Source organism: Pectinophora gossypiella, chromosome 21 (assembly GCF_024362695.1).
Source record: "Pectinophora gossypiella chromosome 21, ilPecGoss1.1, whole genome shotgun sequence".
Lineage (NCBI taxonomy): Eukaryota > Metazoa > Arthropoda > Insecta > Lepidoptera > Gelechiidae > Pectinophora > Pectinophora gossypiella.
The window spans coordinates 1,544,689-1,563,327 of record NC_065424.1 but is presented as its reverse complement, the minus strand read 5'-3'; the positions used below and the strand labels follow the sequence as shown (position 1 = coordinate 1,563,327).

Here is an 18,639-nt window from a genome sequence, read left to right as displayed (position 1 = left end):
AATATCTTTTTGCTGGAATCCACGAGCTACCAGCCTTGCTTTATATACTTGTACATTCCCTTCACTATCCTTTTTCTTTTTAAAAACCCACTTTGTATCTATTACCTTCCCATCATGATAATTACTAACTGGTTCCCAGGTATGGTTTTCTTCTAATGACTCTAACTCTTTATTTATTGCCTCATTCCACAGATTTGCTTCCTGACTATAAATTGCTTGTTGGTAAGACTGAGGTTCATTATCTAACCGATTTGCACTAAACAAAGCAAAATCCACACTTTCATAATCCTCACAATCTGAAATATTATAATCTAAAAGCTTTAACGGTGGTCTCAACTTACTTCTATCTCTTAACTGTCTTCTACTACCACTATCATCAACCAGCCCACTAGTCCCACTACTGGTCATAGACTCTAGACCACTTACCTCACTGCTGGGCACTGTAACTTGACAATCTGTCCCACTACCAGACACACACCCACTTCCACTGCCGGACATACTCCCACTGCTGGACATACTCCCACTGCTGGACATACTCCCACTGCTGGGCATACTCCCACTGCTGGGCATACTCCCACTGCTGGACATACTCCCACTGCTGGACATACTCCCACTGCTGGACATACTCCCACTGCTGGACATACTCCCACTGCTGGACATACTCCCACTGCTGGACATACTCCCACTGCTGGACATTGGTTGAGACTCATGGGTGTACTTACTGTCTGTATGGCTCATCTTAGTGACCTCACTCTTACCAACAAGTATATTTTCGCTTTTACTACCTTGATCTGTACTTTCTTCATCATCACTATAACAATTATTTCTCAAACTACAACTTACAACCTGCTCAACTGGCAGTATATCCCTTTCCTGTAGCATTGTGACATCTCTAACTACTTCTATTTGGCGGCTATTTTCAAAGAAAACCCTATATCCTTTTACTTGATTATCATAACCTACCAATATACCAAACCTACATTTCGGATCCAACTTGAGACGTTTTTGCTTTTGCACATGAACTGCGACTTTAGTACCAAATGTTTTTAAAAAGGAAATGTCATAGGACTTACCTGTCCATAATTCAAAAGGACTTTTATCACCTTGTGGACTTGGCCCACATCTATTTAATGTAAAAACAGTTGTGTTGACAGCTTCTGCCCAGAAATGTTTATCCATTTTAACTATCAAGGTCCTAGCACCTTCTAAAACAGTTCTATTAGCACGTTCAGCTCGACCATTTTGCATTGGTGTATATGGGACAGATTTTTGGTGAACAATTCCATTTTTTTGAAATAACAGACTAACTTCTTTATTGCAAAATTCTAAACCATTGTCTGTGCGTATTGTTTTAACAAACTTATCTGTTTGGTTTTGTACTAATTTTAAAAAGTTTTCTAAACACTGAATAACCTCACTTTTGTATTTTAAAAAGTAAACAAACTTGTAACTAGAAAAGTCATCAGTTAATAATAGAAAGTATTTTGCCCCTCCTATGGATTCAACCTCCATAGGACCAACCAAATCAGCATGAAACAGCTCAGCCTTAGCACTAGCTCTTGAGTAACTAGGTTTATATGAAATCCTATGTTGTTTACCTTGCAAACAATCTTCACAAACACTATTTTTGGTTGTGTATTTAATACTGTGATTATCTAGATAATTTTTAACATGAGAGAAATTTTGATGTGCAAAGTTTGTGTGCCATTCTGATATGTCAATAATATTAGCAGAATCCACATGTGACTGAAACATTAAAGTGTACAATTTACCTGACCTTTTTGCAATCGCTCGGACTTGACCTTGTGCATTTGAAATTGTAACAAATCTGCTGTTGCACTTCATGACGAAACCCTTGTCCATACATTTGGCAGCTGAAAACAAATTAACTTTTAGAGCAGGTACATACAAGACATCATTAAGTGTAGTTTCTAACCATTTTTGGCCATTCCATGCCAGTACTGAAACAGTGCCGGTTCCCAAAACATTCAATAAAGTGCCATCTCCAATTGTAACCTTTCTTGTGCAGTTGTCATTGAATATTGAAAACAGTTCGCGATTATGGCACATATGCTGCGTAGCTCCACTGTCCAAAATCCAGTCTTCAGATGAACTTGAAGAAATAAAAGCTTCATCTATGGTAGCAGATATAAATGCTGATTTATCTGGATTCTTTTCTTCTTTGTTTTTCTCTTTCAGCAGACGATGAAAACACTTGTCCTGTTTATGACCCTTCTTATGACAAAAATGACAAACTATCTGTTGACTTGAGGGGCAATTTCTGGCTATGTGTCCTGTTTTTGAACATTTGAAGCATTTAACTTGATATTGAGAATTAGTTCTGGTAACTAAAGCATCTTCTGATGTAGTATGTGACGACAATCTTGATTCTTCAATGTAAAGTCTTGCAGAGAGTTCATTAAACGTCTGTTTGTCTTCAGGTACAGATTCCCAAGCAGATACTATATGTCTGTATTCAGGTGGTAAACTCATTAACACTTTAGTCATGATCATGCTTTCAGATAATTTTTCATCTTGAGCTTTCAATTTTGCAACTATTTCTTCAATTTGAGATAAAAATCTTGTAAGGTTTCCTTCATATTTCAGGTTATAAAACTGTGTATGTAATAAGTGTTTATTCACTGTCGATTCCTGTTCAAAAATGGTCTTAAGCTTTTGCCACAATTGGTGTGCAGACTTGCATGTGGTTAAATTTGACAACACTTGTTCCTCTATTTTGTGAACTATTAAAGCTTGAGTCTTGGCGTCTTCGTCGAATTCCTTCTCGGTTGGTTCACGTGAAAGTAATGCGTAGTTCCCTTTCGCACGTATCGATATCTCCGTTTGAAACTTCCATACCGTCCAGTTGTCTGATCCTCGTAGTTTAATACCGTTGCCACCACAGGCCGACCGCTCCATTGTTACAGCGTATAATAAAATTTCGCTTCACAACCGCATGCACTTCACATGAAAACAAAATAAAATGGCGTCCTCGCTCCTTCCTTCTCACAACCTTCCGACTGACGCGCTCCACCACACGTCATATAATATCCTCTCCAACTCCGACCTGAAACAGGATTATGGCGCTGGGCCCATAACCTGTTGGTTTACATAGGTCGGATTTAAATAAAATGGTTGTGATATTTAGCAGTATGTTTTAATTATAGACACAAAGCAAGGCAGCCATTTACATGCAGCAAAGAGGATGGCTCAAGAGACCACAGACAATACGTCACCAAAGACAGTAACGTTTCGTTACACACAACAAGATGAATGAGTAAATTATTGGTATCAGTCCAGTACCGGGGTTTGAACCGGCGCTTTGAGAAACAAGCCGGTAAACCACAGGACTGCAGTGACTAGTATGTGGAGGGATTCGCATTTGTATTCAAGCGTATTTATTCCAATTTCTACTATCATAGTATACAGTTCGCTTGTATGAAGTGCGAAATTCGCAGTACGTCCAACCTGTATTCCGGTCCAGCACAATTATAGACATTGTTGCCGTCTGTGTGGCCAGGTTATAAGCGCTAGCGATTCAATATTTTATGTACAGACGAAGAAGGCAGACCCCATCATCATATGGGAATAATAAATGCCAAGGCGAGAGAGATTCACGTATTTGATGTATTTTTTAAAGAACGTCTAAGGCCCTGTGTCGAGGTTTTTCTTGCAGCTTGTTTTCCCCGGCTATACAGGTTGTGAGAAGCTGCAATAGTTTTAGGCGATAAGTATAGGTAACTATATTTGCCTACTTAGTGAATAAAGATATTTTTGAATTTGTTTTATTTTTTTAATTTGAATTAAAGGCTTACTGAGCCGGTAACTGATCACCATACGGTTGATCATAATCATCTGAACTGGCTGCAAGATGTCTTCATATGTCTGTAGCTCAGCTCACCATTAGGAATTACTGGCGTAAGGTTGTGTATGCATGATGCCCGCTAGTTCTCCTCCCTCGCCCCCCGCGCTCCACCGGTCCACCGGATCTAATTTGTCTCCCACCGCCAGTAGTCACAGTGGACTTCAGAGTTACTATTGAACCTTTATAGAGACCTGTGATCAATGAAACCCTGAAGCCGCAGAACCTTTGAATTTATATACATGATTTGTTGTCCTAATTGAGGCGAGGAGACCGTTTTTGATGAAGACATTTTCGTTGTAGGTTTTTTCCTATTCTCGTAATTGGATAGAAGATAATAATAATATTTCGAATAGTATATAGCCTTTAAGCGTACCTTCTCTATCATACAAAGAAAAGACGTCTGGATTAGTAATCAAAAAAATAATTTAGAATTAGAATAAAAATAGGTATCGTGTGATGTTGTGTTTGGAACACTTTCCTTGGACTCCAATTTGTATTAGATATCAAATTAAGTTATATTATATATCAAAATCTTCGTTGTTTTGTTTACTGCAGACATTTTTCTTTTCTTTCGTCTTATTTTTAAATAGTTTATTTTAATTTAGCATGTCTTATTCCGGCACGGGATAGTGAATTGTTAGTTATTATTATTTTTTTACATATTATTATTTTATTATTTCTTTTTTTTGTATCATTTGTTTTTAATAAGTTTAGTGCCTACGCTTGTTTATCTTATTTATAGTGTGTGTGTGTAGTGTAGTATTGTATAATTATTATTTTATGTTTTTCTATAAGTTTTCAATAAGTTTAGTGCTTATGCTTGTTTACCTTGCTTGTATTTAGTATAGTAGTATTGTATAATTAATCCTATCAGACCGATTTATACTATGTCTATTTGTGGAAACCTATAATTGGCTCCCCTGTATATTTTTATATTGTTTAAAGTAGCTGTTGGTTTTCCGAAAATAAATAAATAAAGAAATAAATAAAATAACTTTCCTTCTTTCCAGGTACAAGAAGTGGAGTGAAATGATAGTTAAGTGTTGAAGTGAGTATCGGCGATGGCAGTGAACAGTCCAGGCGGCTACCCACCGGTGTCCCCCAAGCCTCACACACCCAAAAGCCCCCGTCATTTTGTCTTCCCTCAAAAGTCTCCTTCCATTACCTCTAGCACCTCATCTTCTGGGTACTACACTCCCCAATCTGGATGCAGTTATGATAAGCACCAACCTCCAAAATCTCCAATTGCTCACGGCCACAGAAGCCCTATGAGTCCAAGGCACTTTAACTTCCCTCAGAAGTCTCCTTCAGGAAGGTCGAGCCCTTGCAACTTTGAGAGGACACCCCAGGGCTTGCACTACTCAACGTCACTGAAGCACAGTCGCCGGGAGAAGTCCCGGTCGCCGAAGCCTCCCCCGGTTCATATCCACACAAATCCTGGTTACGTGTCCCCGAACCGCACGAGGAAACTGTATGGCTCCACGTCCACCGTCAACTCACCGCGACTGGTCACATCTCCTAGCATCGTCTCCAGTCACACTGACGATTCTATGGACGCCATGCCTGGTACTCCCTCAGCGACGGTTAATGACGCAGATGACGAGATGACAACCACTTCTTCGAGGTTTTGTCGTAAATCTACGTCGGATTTGACGGACTTGACGGATGACACGCCGCAGACGCGCTCGACGAGCGTTAGCAGACCATGCTCGCCGATGCGCCGAGGATCCATGAAGGGCGGGCTGGCATATCTCGCGAGCAGACGGGGGTCGAGAGAGTCCACGATATCCAACTGCGATTCGGTGGAGGATATTGGCCCTCTCAACTTCCAAAACACGATGCGAGGTCGGCAGAGGAGGACTTCCAACTTTTTGGAATTACCAGGTTAGTCTACTATGTAACATAATGCTTCAACAAGTTGGAAAAGACATGTCATAATCCCTTGATTGACATTTATGTACATTTATGTATGAGCAGCCGAACGCGTTCTGAGTATTTATTTCAGCAGAGAATTACCTACCTAATTCATTTATAAAATAATGTGTACGTTCGCAAATTTTCTGATTTGACATCGGGTTAATAGTCCCTGACCCAGATATGGGTCATAGCTAGCTCAGGCTATCAGGCCGTGACCTGAATAAGGGCCATTCGCATTTTTTCAAGGAGTCTTGAAGTTTTAATTTTTTTCACTATAGCACAGACAGCCCAGCCTAGCCCAGTTGGTAGAACGCTTGCCTCTCACTTTGAGGTCGTAGGTTCGAATCCAGCACAGGCCTAAACTGTTAATCAATAATTGTCGAATTCGTTGTCGAATGCATGTTTGGATCATAAATGATTATCACGTGCTCAGTGGTGAAGGAAAACAGCGTGAGGAAACCTACATTAGAAATGTATTTTGGGAGGTATGTGACCTAACTCGTATTGGGGTGGTTTTCCTTTCGCGGGTTAGAAGGTCAGACAGGCAGTCGCTTCTGTAAAAAACCGGACCTATGAAATCTTCAGGTTAGGTAAGCGGTCTCCGTGAAAGACGGGATAATGCTGGGGGACTATAACAAAGACAGATGATATAAAAACTTACGCCTTAATTGCTATCGGGTTGGACGGAGCAGCGAGTTACAAGTGATATATTGATAGGTCTTAAGTAATAGACCCCGATAAGTAATAGAGACAAGTAATAGCGTAATAGAAAAAAAATGTTTTCATCTCGAGCTCCTCCGTGCTTCGGAAGGCACGTTAAGCCGTTGGTTCCGGATGCATTAGCAGTCGTTAATAACCATCAATCCGCAATGGGCCCGCGTGATGGTTAAGGCCCGATCTCCCTATCCATCCATAGGGAAGGCCCGTGCCCCAGCACTGGGGACGTTAATGGGCTGATGATGATGAATAGACCCCATTGTTTCTAAAGTCTATAGCATTTGTCAGAACAGTCCGATTTGACAAGCAGCGTGGTAAATTCCATTTTCTTTTCTCTCCATCTATACAAGGAAATCAAATATATATTCACGCACTAAAATGAACAGTGTGGGCCGTAAATACACAGATATAGAGACCTCCGTTATAAAGATAGATAGACATTTATTCGGTAGAGCGGCCATCACATCCCACGCTTGTCTAGCTTGGAACCCCTTTGGCATTTGATCGACATATTCTTCCCAGTTTCAAGGTGTAAGTACGGTGAGTCTGACGTCTAGAAGTTTCCAAATTGCGTCTAAGTAGAAGAATATTGTAAAGTATATTTGAGTGTGGGTAGCTAAACTGGAATGTAATATATTAAAGATTAAACAGATTTTACAATACGGCAAAATTTCACATCTTCTATCGTGTGGGTTGTGAGGTGGATTACCAAACCCATCAACACTGGTGTCAGGGTTAGATACTATTGAGCCGCCAAAGCCCCCTGACATGGCTCATGTAGCGACTACTTACATCAGTAAGAGTAACCGGGATCAATAGCTTAACGTGCCTTCTGAAGCACGGACCATCTTACTTTCGACACCTGATTGTTTGAAAAAGTAAGAAGATTCCGTGCTTCGGAGAGCACGTTTACCTGTTGGTCCTGACAATTAGCCGTAGCAACACTTCCAGCAACCCGCATTGGAGCAGCGTGGTAGAGTATGCTCCATACCCCCTACGGTTGATTGAGGGGAGGCCTGTGCCCAGCAGTGGGACGTATATAGGCTTTTTATGTTTGTTATGTATGTATTTTAAAATTCATTTTTCTATTTAATTAAATAATAGCGTAACGTAACTTTAACTGATCTTTACAAAACAAAAATAGCTTTACACGGAATATTGAAATTGAAATGTTGTTCAATTATTTCCGTTGGACAAGGCTATACGATACAACGGGTATCCCTTTTAGGACTTTGATAGAAAATTGTCGATTCAATAATGTACATTATGCAGATGTGACGAGCGTCAAACAAAAGATAGATTTCGGAGAAAACGCAGCTGCGTCGAATATTTACATCCATTGCATTGCTCCGGGCATTACAACACGAGATCCGATTTATAACCATAACAGCAAAATTTCCTTGAATTTACAAATTCCACTGAAAAAGCACTTTTCAATTTCCACGAATGTAGTGAAATAGGCTTTGGTCGAGCCGGAAAATTATCCGAATTTCATTATTAATACTATGTTTGAAATGTACGCGAAGAAAGAGAGATAAACATAGATTTATTACTACCGTAGATTGAACATCAGCGCTCAAAAAGTGGGATGCAAAGTTACTGTTAATATAGCGACGTTGACAGTACTTTACCTCAGTGCGCGATTAGGCACCGAACTGGCAACACGGGGAAGTTCGTGGTAAAAACTTGCAAAATAGAAGCTCATAGCGAAAGAAGAAGGATGGAACATCATATTTCTAATAAGTAATAACAATGTGCATGTTTGTTTAAAAAAAAATAATTATCGCAGTTACCCACCAAAATTAAAATACACTAAAATAAGTACTCCCGCTCAATTTGAGTTGCAGTATAACCCGACCGTGTTACGAAGCACCACGTGCTAATAAACGTAATAAGACGATGCGTATTTTCTTAATTTGACACGTTTTTATTGAATGTATATACCGCTGTGTGCGAATGTATAGCTAAACAAGCGCCAACTTTTCGCCGCATTTTTGTATCAAGCGCTGTATCTACGGTAGTGGTAAATTAATGGAGATAAATGAAAAAACGTCGGATTTATACATGGTTTGGCATTTACGCGGTTATGATCACGGGATGACTGATGGAATTGGACTTTCCACTTCAAGTTCATCAGTTATCCGGTGATCATGGCACTCGCAACAGTATTGAAATATCGCTCCCGATATTTCCCTGATATATCCCTGATTTTAACGCGGTAAGAACCCGGTTTTTTTTTTTTTTTTTGACGTGACTTATTGTAGATTTGCCGCAGATGGCATTAACTACTTGGCCGGACAAATGGGGAGCGCTGAAGGCTCTCACCCGGTACAACGTTTAAGACAACAGGCCTGAGGGTGCCCAGTTGGGGTAAGAACCCGGTATTATATGTTTTAATTCAGGTGTATAATGACGACCTCTGTAGTCTAGTGGTTGAGCGTTGGGCTCACGATCCGGAGGTTCTGTGTTGGATTCCCGGTGGGGACATATCAAAAAAAATACTTTGTGATCCCTAGTTTGGCTAGGACATTACAGGCTGATCACCTGATTGTCCGAAAGTAAGATGATCCGTGCTTCGGAAGGCAAATTAAGCCGTTGGTCCTGGTTACCACTTACTGATGTAAGTAAGTAGTCGTTACATGAGCCATGTCAGGGGCCATTGGCGGCTCAATAGTAACCCTGACACTAGGGTTGATGAGGTTGGTACTCCACCTCACAACCCATACGATAAAAGAAGGTGGATATATGTTCGAGCCAACAGTATCTAGGCGTCCCCTAAGTCAGTCATGTTATGCAGGATAAAAGCAGCAGAACAGACAATGAATCCGACTTTGTTTACATTACTTATCGTCACTCACTGTGATCCTGTGGCACTTGCTACTCAAACGGGGAGCTCCGGTTCGAACCCCGGTATCGGACTTGCACCAATGAGTTATTAATTTATCTTAAGTGCAGTTTTCACTAACACAGTTAGCTCGACCTGATATAGATGGCGATACGGCTCACCGCCTATCACGTAGGTCTTACAGAGAGCTCGGCGAGCATTTAATTCATCTTGCAATGGATGTATCTCTGACTACCCCAATTGGGATATAGTCGTCAGCTCATGTTATGTTACTTATCGTAGATTATTGTAGGTCAAACAGACAGTCGTTTCTGTAAAAAAAAACAAACCTGCCTAAACAGGGATAACGCAAGGGCGACAATGATGTTTCTTTCTAGATTTGCCGAGGATAGGAGTCACTCTTGGCCGGACAAATGGGGAGCGCGGAGGGCACCCGCCTAAAAATAAGACAACAGGCTACGAACCTCCTTTCAAGACGTCGTCAAAGATTACGATAAGATTTAAAGGGCTATCATGCGCAATGTGATAAAATTATCGATTGATTCAATGAATTTTGTCGAAATCGATAAGATTGTTTTTTCCTTAACATGCGTGCTACGTGATTTTGTTCGTATTTTGACAGAACGACATGACTTATTTGAGTTCACATAATATATTAGCACCGATCGACAAAACGACATAATTAATTATATCGTCAGAAGAAAGAGACTAAACAAACAAAAAAAAAAAATCATTGAAACAAAAATAAATGAATCAAAACTAAAAATAAAACAAATTTTAAATATATACAATTAACAGTCCGTTCTACTCAGAATCAGAATAGTCAGAATTGATAAAATGACTCTCTTTGTCGATTGTTGATTCGATGATGTCGTCTGTTTTAGTACTTTGAAAGTAACTGATTTGACTAGAAGGATAGTAACCTATTGTTTCTTTCTTTAAAAGAATCTTTGCCAGCCTTATCATTTAATCATTTATCCCCTGTAAATCTTTCGAAAGATTGATGTTATACAAAATCGACATTCTTATTCGCAAGTCTGGAAGGGAATTCCATCCAAGTTTTCTCATCTTTTACTTAAGTTTGCCAAGCAACAGAGTTTTAAGTAAGTACTGGGCGTTATTCGATGTATTTTTTTGAAAAGTTTGAGTCGTATATCTGGATTATGTGGGGTTATTCTTGGATATCTAATTGTAAGATTGTATATCTCATTTTATTTTAATGCTTAAAGTTTTGAACGAATTACGAAACTTGAGCAACAGATGGGCAAAGCGTCCCAGTAAGGGAACGAAATGTCCCATCACAGTCTGTGTTTCCCCATTTTTACAATTTTGAAATATTCGAAACTAAAGTGAATAGTAATTACCAGGTAAGCGTATACCACCTAAGTCAATGTCTTCACTTTTCATCAGGTGAGATCGTGGTCAAATGATGATATTTCTTTTTTGTAGCCGAGAAGAAGTGGATGCCTAGTCCTTTTGTTTTTTGAAAATATGTTTGTTAATTAAAATATAAAAGATTGATTCGCATCACCTTACAGATAAAAAGAGTTATTTAAATTTACATTAACAAATAATTTAACTAAAAAAGTATTAAGATATAACTAAGTAATTCATAAAATGAAAGTACAAAAAAACCCTAAAGTAAAACTAGTAAGTAGATTTTTTTTCGGTCTATTGAAATTACAATACAAAACGGCCACCGGCCACGTGGTAGCCCAGTTGGTAGAACGCTTGCCTCTCACTTTGAGGCAGACGCAGGTTCGAATCCAGCACAGGCATAAACCAATGATTGCTGTCGAGTTTGTTTTCGAATTCATGTTTGGTTTGTTTGAATGATTACCACGAGCTCATCGGTGAAGGAAAACATCGTGAGGAAACCCACATTCCCGAGAAATGCACTTTCGGAGGTATGTGATCTAACCTGTATTGGGCTGGTTTTCCCTTCGCAGGTTGGAAGGTCAGACAGGCAGTCGCTTCTGTAAAAAACCGGACCTGTCAAATCTTCATGTTAGGTAAGCGGACCCTGTGGAAAACGTGATAATGCAAGGAAGATGAAAAAATAAGAACAGGAAGCATACAAGTAAACAAAAATCACTCTAATGGTGTTTTCGTGGTTTCCAATAGAAAGAGCGATATGACATTATATAATATAATATTAATGTCGGTTGAAAAATCGATTTGTTCCGTTCTAATACCAAATACTAATACCACTTGGTATTAGTTTATTTCTGAATTTATTTTCCATTCCAAAACATTCAACATTCCATTCCAAACATTCCATTTTTCCGTTCTAATACCAAATGGTATTAGTTTTTGGTATTCTCTCTCTCTCTCTCTCTATTTAAGAGCTGCGCTCTTATTGGTGGAGTAATCGCCGTTCCTCTCTTCTTCCCGCCAAAACCTTCACCTCCCGATACGACACGACCTGCACCTTCTCTTTTATTTGTTTCATAAATGTTATCGTAGGGCTACCCCATCCTCTCTTCCCTTCAATTTTTCCTTCTATAATGTTTGTTATAAATGACTCGTGTCGTATCAGGTGGCCAATCATATTTCCTCTCCGGTTCTCTATAGTCTTCAATGTGGTTCTCTTTTCTTCAAATCTTTCCAGCACTTTTTCATTTGACACCATTTCAGTCCAGCTTATACCCTCCATCCTTCGCCAACACCACATTTCAAACGCTTCCAATCTCTCTCTGTCTCTCTTTGTAAAACGTTTCACTTCCATAGAGTGCATAGTTTTTGGTATTAGAACGGAATAACTCGAAAAATCACAGCAAGTATCTAGGTATGTTTATTTTTTTGGCGCGTACCTATTAAGTATGCATGAATTTCTGGCAGCTTTACGTACCCAATTTATTTTACGTTGTTTATTTTTGTTTGATCCGAGTTATTTGAGCTAGAAATGTGTTTTATTCTAATCGTATTTTTCTCCGGAATGGTTTTAGAGATTAATACCAACAGGTTCATAAGCATAATGTCGGATAAATGACATTTGTAAGGTAGGTTTTCCTCGTAATTATTATTTTAGCTGTGTTTTACACATTAAGTTTAAGTAGATTTCTTTCCACCATACGGTCCATCAATTAGGCATCTTAGGACTCCATATCAACAGTGGCAGAAAGTTGTCTTTGATTACTTGGGGCTCTGCCCATCCCATAAGGGATTACAGGCGTGAGTTTATGTAGGCATGCCAGTAAGCTTAATCTGAACGGAGCTTTACAACAAAATATTTATTTCATAAAAAGTTGAATGATATTTTCAATCCCGCGGGATCTCGAATTTGCGATCTCGTGTCGGGATTGCATTCTCTAATTGCGAGCCTATATTCTCGACACAAATACCATAATTGGTTACAAGTTGTCCTATTGTCGACTTGTGGCTTTGTCTCCCCTGAAAGGGATTACGCGTGAGTTTATGTACGTATTGTGTACATGGATTATAAATTCGGGATGAATTATTAATTTCTGTTTATCTTAATGCCGCACGTGTTTTGAGGGTTGCCATGTTTCAATAATTTATTTATAACCCCCGAGAGTTGTAATATTATAACTTCTCTAGTTTGGTTTTTGAGATCAGTGACCGACCTTATCAACCTTGGTGTCAGGGTTGCTATTCAGATATTATGTCAGAGGCCTTTGGTAGCTCAATAGCAACCCTGACAGCAGGGTTGATGGAGTTGGTAATCCACCTCACAACCCACACGATAGAACAAGAAGAAGGGTTACTGAGCCGCCAAAGACCCTTGATATAGCTTAAGTAACGACTACAGACTTAAATAAGTAAATAGTAGCCGGGATCAACTGCCTAACGTGCCCTCCGAATCACAGAACATCTTACTTTCCGACGATCGAGTAACCAGCCTGCAATGTCCTAACCAAACTAGGGATCACATGGCGATTTTGTCATGTCCCCACTTGGATTCGAACCCAGGACATTCGGATAGTGAGCCTAACGCTTTAAGTATGCTATGAATCAGCCACATCGTCACTTACTTTCAGTCGAGATTGTGGTCAAATGCTTGTCTACCTCAAAAAAAAAAAAATATTATATTATATCAGTGGCTAATAGATACTAATTCTTTATTTTTCTTCCAGTGGTAGAGCACTCCCGACCCAGGGTATGTTCTCTCCCGGAGAAGCCGTACAACCCCCGCCTGTCGGACGACCTGTACCGTCTGCGAACCTTCTCCATCACCACCAAGGGCGGAGTCGTCAACTGTGGCGACTCCATCTGCAACCGCCGCAGCCGGTCCAATACCTCTGTCAATTCTACTAATAGCAGGTCAGTTGTACTAATAGTAAGTCAGTTTTACTAATAACCAGTTATCTTTCTTCTTCTCTCGTGTGGGTTGTGATACCAATAATTGATCAAAACCCTGGGTCAGGGTTATTATTGGGCCGCCAAAAGCTCTGACATGAGTATTACATCAACAAAAAAAAAACAACAAATAGCAGGTCAGTTCTAGTAATAGCAGGTCAGTTATAATAATAGCAGGTCAGTTCTACTATGAGAAGGTCAGTTATACTAAGAGCAGGTCAGTTATGTTAAGAGCAGGTCAGTTATTCTAAGAGCAGGTCAGTTCTACTAATAGCGGATCAGTCTCTTGTTTCAAGCTTCGTCAATTTAAATTGTATTCAATTTAGAAAGTTTAGAAACGGAATTGAAGCGATAACGACAACTCTAAAGTTGACTTTGAAGTTTAAGAAGTTAAATTAGTTAAGTTTTAATTCCTTATGTGATTTATATTTAATAAGTACTTGTTTCCTTGGAAATTCGCTACGATGGCGATACTCAAGTTTTCTGTACTAGATACACTAATAATTTAATTATATTATGTGGAAATGGAAATAATCTTTAAATAGGTAAACATTTTAATCTCCGAATATATTTCAGGGCTGTTGGTGAACAGAGTAAATATACTTAAAGTCAAGTATGTAAAGAAAAGCCTAGAATATTCTATGCTTCTTGATGTTGTGGAATTCGACATCACAACTATGTTCTACCATTAATTGTAGTGAAAACTGCCCAAGTCGTGTACATTTCTAACCAGCTGGCACCCTTCCACCTTTCTATTGTCCTATTGAAGTAGGTCGCAGTAGGCACGCGAGCCGGCAATCAGTCACAAATCTTCACTAATCTGATTACACAGTTTCGGATTCCAACGGACGGAGCCAATTCCTCCTTTGTTTTCCGATAGCATAGTTTAAAGTCAACAGTAGGTGCACTACATACAAATATTTGGGTATACTTTCTCTCTTTATTTAAGAGCTGCGCTCTTGTCGGTGGAGTAATCGCCTTTATCACTCCATAGATAGGGCGTGTAGAACGGTGGTTGCCCCAATCGCCTTCCGTTCCGCAGTACACCGACCAATTTCTCAATCGGTGATGTTCTAGCTAGAGCCCTACCAGTATCCATTTCCTCGGCCTCCAACCAGTACTGATACCGCTGCTGCCCGGCATCAGGGGCAGGGGCGGGCGAGGGGGGGGGGGGGGGGTAATACTTTAAACAAGTATTTATTCAACTCATTTCTTTCACAATTAAAACAAACACATTTTCAGTTATTTCATTAATCTGCTAAACTGCGAGTAAATACATGGAGAGCCTTTAACTAGTTATCATTCCGATCATGTAACAAACATCTAGTTATCAAAATGTCTCCTCTTTAACATGATGGATCATTTACATGGCGATGGGTTGATCACCTATCTTCGAATGGTTCATTATATCTAGAAGTCACCAGAAAGTCACCAAATTGCAGACATTTCTGATATTCGTTCAAAGATAGAACCGCATAGAGATAGGTTTCAGCCCATAGATTAAAGTTTCATCAGCATTTTCCCGTTTTTCACAGGATCCGCTTACTTAACTTAAAGATTTGACAGGTCCGGTTTTTTACAGAAGCGACTGCCTATTTGACTTTCCAACCCGCAAAGGGAAAACCAGCCCCATACAGGTTAAGTCACATACCTACCTCGGAAAATGCATTTCTCGGGAATGTGGGTAAAATAGATTAATGTTCACGAAAAGGAAGAACATTTGTATCGATAAATAATAGATTAATGTGGGTAAAATAAATTAATGTTTACTGAAAGTAAAAACATTAGCAGCCACGTTTAATTTGCAGTTTTTTACCCACCGTTCTCATTTTACTGTGTCTACAGCTAGCCAGTTTTACGAGGAAAATGTTGATGTTAATGGTCTGGTCTAGAAGCGTGGTTTGATTTTCTTTTTTGCGGCGATAAGGGAGTCGTTGCTTGGTCGGGGAATAACGAGACGATTTTATGTTGGAGCTCACAGCGATTAGGGACGTTAACAAGGTGACTTTTATGATGTAAAAATCTTCTAGAATATTCCAGAAAATGAGATAGAACGAAAAGTCTGAATTATTGTTCAAAATCTTCGTTCTTTCTTCACATTAATCTTCCAGTTATGTGTCCAGTCCTAACTTCGTATGTAGGGAATGCAATCCCGACTCGATATCGCAAATTCGAGATCGCGCGGGATTGATATTTCATAGATCATAAAAAAAATGTAAAGTTAGGATGGCTATAAACGACGAAAACTGCTTATTTGTGATAGTGAGGTTAATTAAAACAAAATATTTTTTTGAAAGGAAACAAAAATCTTTATTCTTCAATATTTCTAAATATACAGGTTGTTAGTGACATCGTAACGAAAACTTTGAGGGGTGATTGAGGCTATGATTCTGAGATGATATCAAGTGGACTTTTCCGTCGCAAAAGTATGGAATTGAAAATAATTAAAAAAAACACAAAAAAATTTCAGGAATATTCAGACTGAAAATTCCACTTGATATCAACTCAGAATCATGGTCTGAACCATCCCCCTCAATATTCGTTACGGTGTCACTAACACCCATACCTACTTGTATGGCTACCGTATGTACTTGTGTGGGGTGTAAGTGACATCGTAACGAATACTGAGGGGGATGATTCAGCTGATTATTCTGAGTTAATATCAAGTGGAATTTTCCATCGTAAAAGTATAGAATTGACAATAATTTAAAAAAATACTAAAAAAATAATGAATTTTGCGACGAAAAATTCCACTTGATATTAACTCAGAATCATGGTCTGAATCATCCCCCTGAGTATTCGTTACGATGTCACTAACACCCTGTATAATTAAGTTTTCTTTGGAAATCAGTATAATCAAAACAAAAAGTATAAATTCAAGGAGATTCGCCCAATTCCGTCAATCTCGAATGGGATCTCGTATCGTCATATTATGCTTCGGGATCGATCCCGAAAAGTTAGACGAGATATGCATACGCGTATGCCTGAGCCCTCTTCACGAACAGAACTTTGCTGTCGACAGAAACTACTGCAGTTGCTTTGTGTATGAGTGGCGTGACTGATATAACTATTTACCCCAATCTGTCTCACGAATCCGTCCTTACGCGTGCTAGATGTTACACCTACACTTTACCTATCAATCGTTAAGGTCAATTCCTTATCAAGCAAAGTAAAAGTTTAGCCGACACCACCTATTTGTTTTGCCGTCTGATAAATAGACATCGACTATTTCTGTCAGACCCACTGTCTGAGGATTCGGCGCGAAACTGTACTAGGTATATTGTATACTTAAGAACTTATACATAACATACGCGACAGCCATATGTTTGTGACTCGTAGATAAATAAATTTTATGGCTTTTTCACTCTCAGAGGAATTTATACGTGAAAGTAACAAGACAGAATTTATTCATAATAGGACTAGTTTTAAATATAAAGCGAACGTCGTGTCTTATAAGGAGGTGAAGGAATTGGTCTTGGTGAAAGAATGCTACACCGACAAGAGCGTGGCTCTTAAATTAGTGATGAGAACTAGTATTACAATTAGACAATAAATATAAATTAAAAAAGTATTTAAATAGAAAAAGACTCGTACAATTTGAGATAAGTTTGTGTACTATGCTTCATTGAGGGTCCACCTTAAATTAACTAACTTTCGAGTAACTACTCTAAAGTTGTCAGTCCTATAATTTGTAAAAGTAGATAGTACAAATTATAGGATGGATTTACAATCGTTTGAAAACTTTTACTAGCTCCTGATGCACTCAAAACCTCAAAGTTCTGCCATCAAAGAAAGATCAAAGTGGGCACGCACATATTTAATGTAATTTCACCAAAAAGATAGCAACGTCACATATTGTATTTTATTAGATGCGAAAAGACTTTTATTGCGCTTCCAAGACAATGCCTTCGATCGAAGTTATTTCCTGAAATAAATGCCTATTTCTATTGTTCAACGATAATGTCTGTGTCTTAAATCATCTTCTTATCGTGTGGGTTGTGAGGTGGAATACCATCCTCATCAACTCTGGTGTCAGGGTTATGATTGAGCCGCCAAAGGCCCCTGACATGGCTCATGTAACGATTATTCACTCAGTAAATAGCAACCGGGACCAACGGCTTAACGTGCCTTCCGAAGCACGGTTCATCTTTCTTTCGGACAATCAAGTAAGTCTTAAGTAGTTTGGTTTGAAAACGTTTCCAACGATTTTCTGCTTTAAAATTGAAGTCACAATTAGAGGACGTACTTAACATACTTCCACAGCATAAGCTACTTCCACAGCATAATGTCTTACGATATTTTGCTGTGGGGTCGAGCCGCTGATGTAGAAACTATTTTCATCATTCAAAAAAGAGCAGTTCGCGCTATTTATAAGCTGCGTTGTCGGGACTCTTTGAGGGAGCTGTTTAAAGAAATAAATATACTGACGGTCGCAAGTCAATATATATATATGAAAACATTATGTATGTACGTAAAAACTTATCTCTCCTTCCGAGAAACTGTGAAAGGCATACTTACAATACAAGAAATAAACATAAAATTGCTATTCAAAATTCTAGATTAAGTAAATTAAATTCATCTTTTTTGGGGTTATGTATACGTTTTTACAATAAAATACCAGATAATATTTTAAATTTGTCAGAAAATAAATTTAAAGCTCACGTGAAGCTTACTTTATGTAAAAAAGCTTATTATAAGATTAATGACTACCTAAATGATAAAAATGTCTGGTATTGAATGTGTTCCTCTAGTTATTAAATAACTTGTAATGTATATCCTCATTGGTTTTTAAAAGATGTGTTGCTGTTGCAGTTTCTTGTCATTTCTTCTCCTCAGCCATAACACCTTGCGAAATGACGTAAATTCAAAAATGTTACATTGACCTTCAACAAGTTTATCCATGATAATTACGTTGAATAAATGATTCTGATTTCTGATTTCTGATTTCTGATACCTAATAATATATATGTACTTA

The 18,639-nt window shown here is 38.7% G+C and overlaps 1 protein-coding gene across 1 annotated transcript in view; it reads left to right on the top strand.

The window, feature by feature from the left end:
• Positions 1 to 18,639, top strand: part of LOC126376540 (uncharacterized) — a 137,659-nt gene that overhangs the window by 65,378 nt on the left and 53,642 nt on the right. Inside the window, exons 2-3 of the mRNA XM_050024006.1 lie at positions 4,876 to 5,749; positions 13,442 to 13,628. Coding sequence (XP_049879963.1) covers positions 4,927 to 5,749; positions 13,442 to 13,628 — 1,010 coding nt within the window. The 5' untranslated portion in view covers positions 4,876 to 4,926. The remainder of the gene's footprint in view (positions 1 to 4,875; positions 5,750 to 13,441; positions 13,629 to 18,639) is intronic.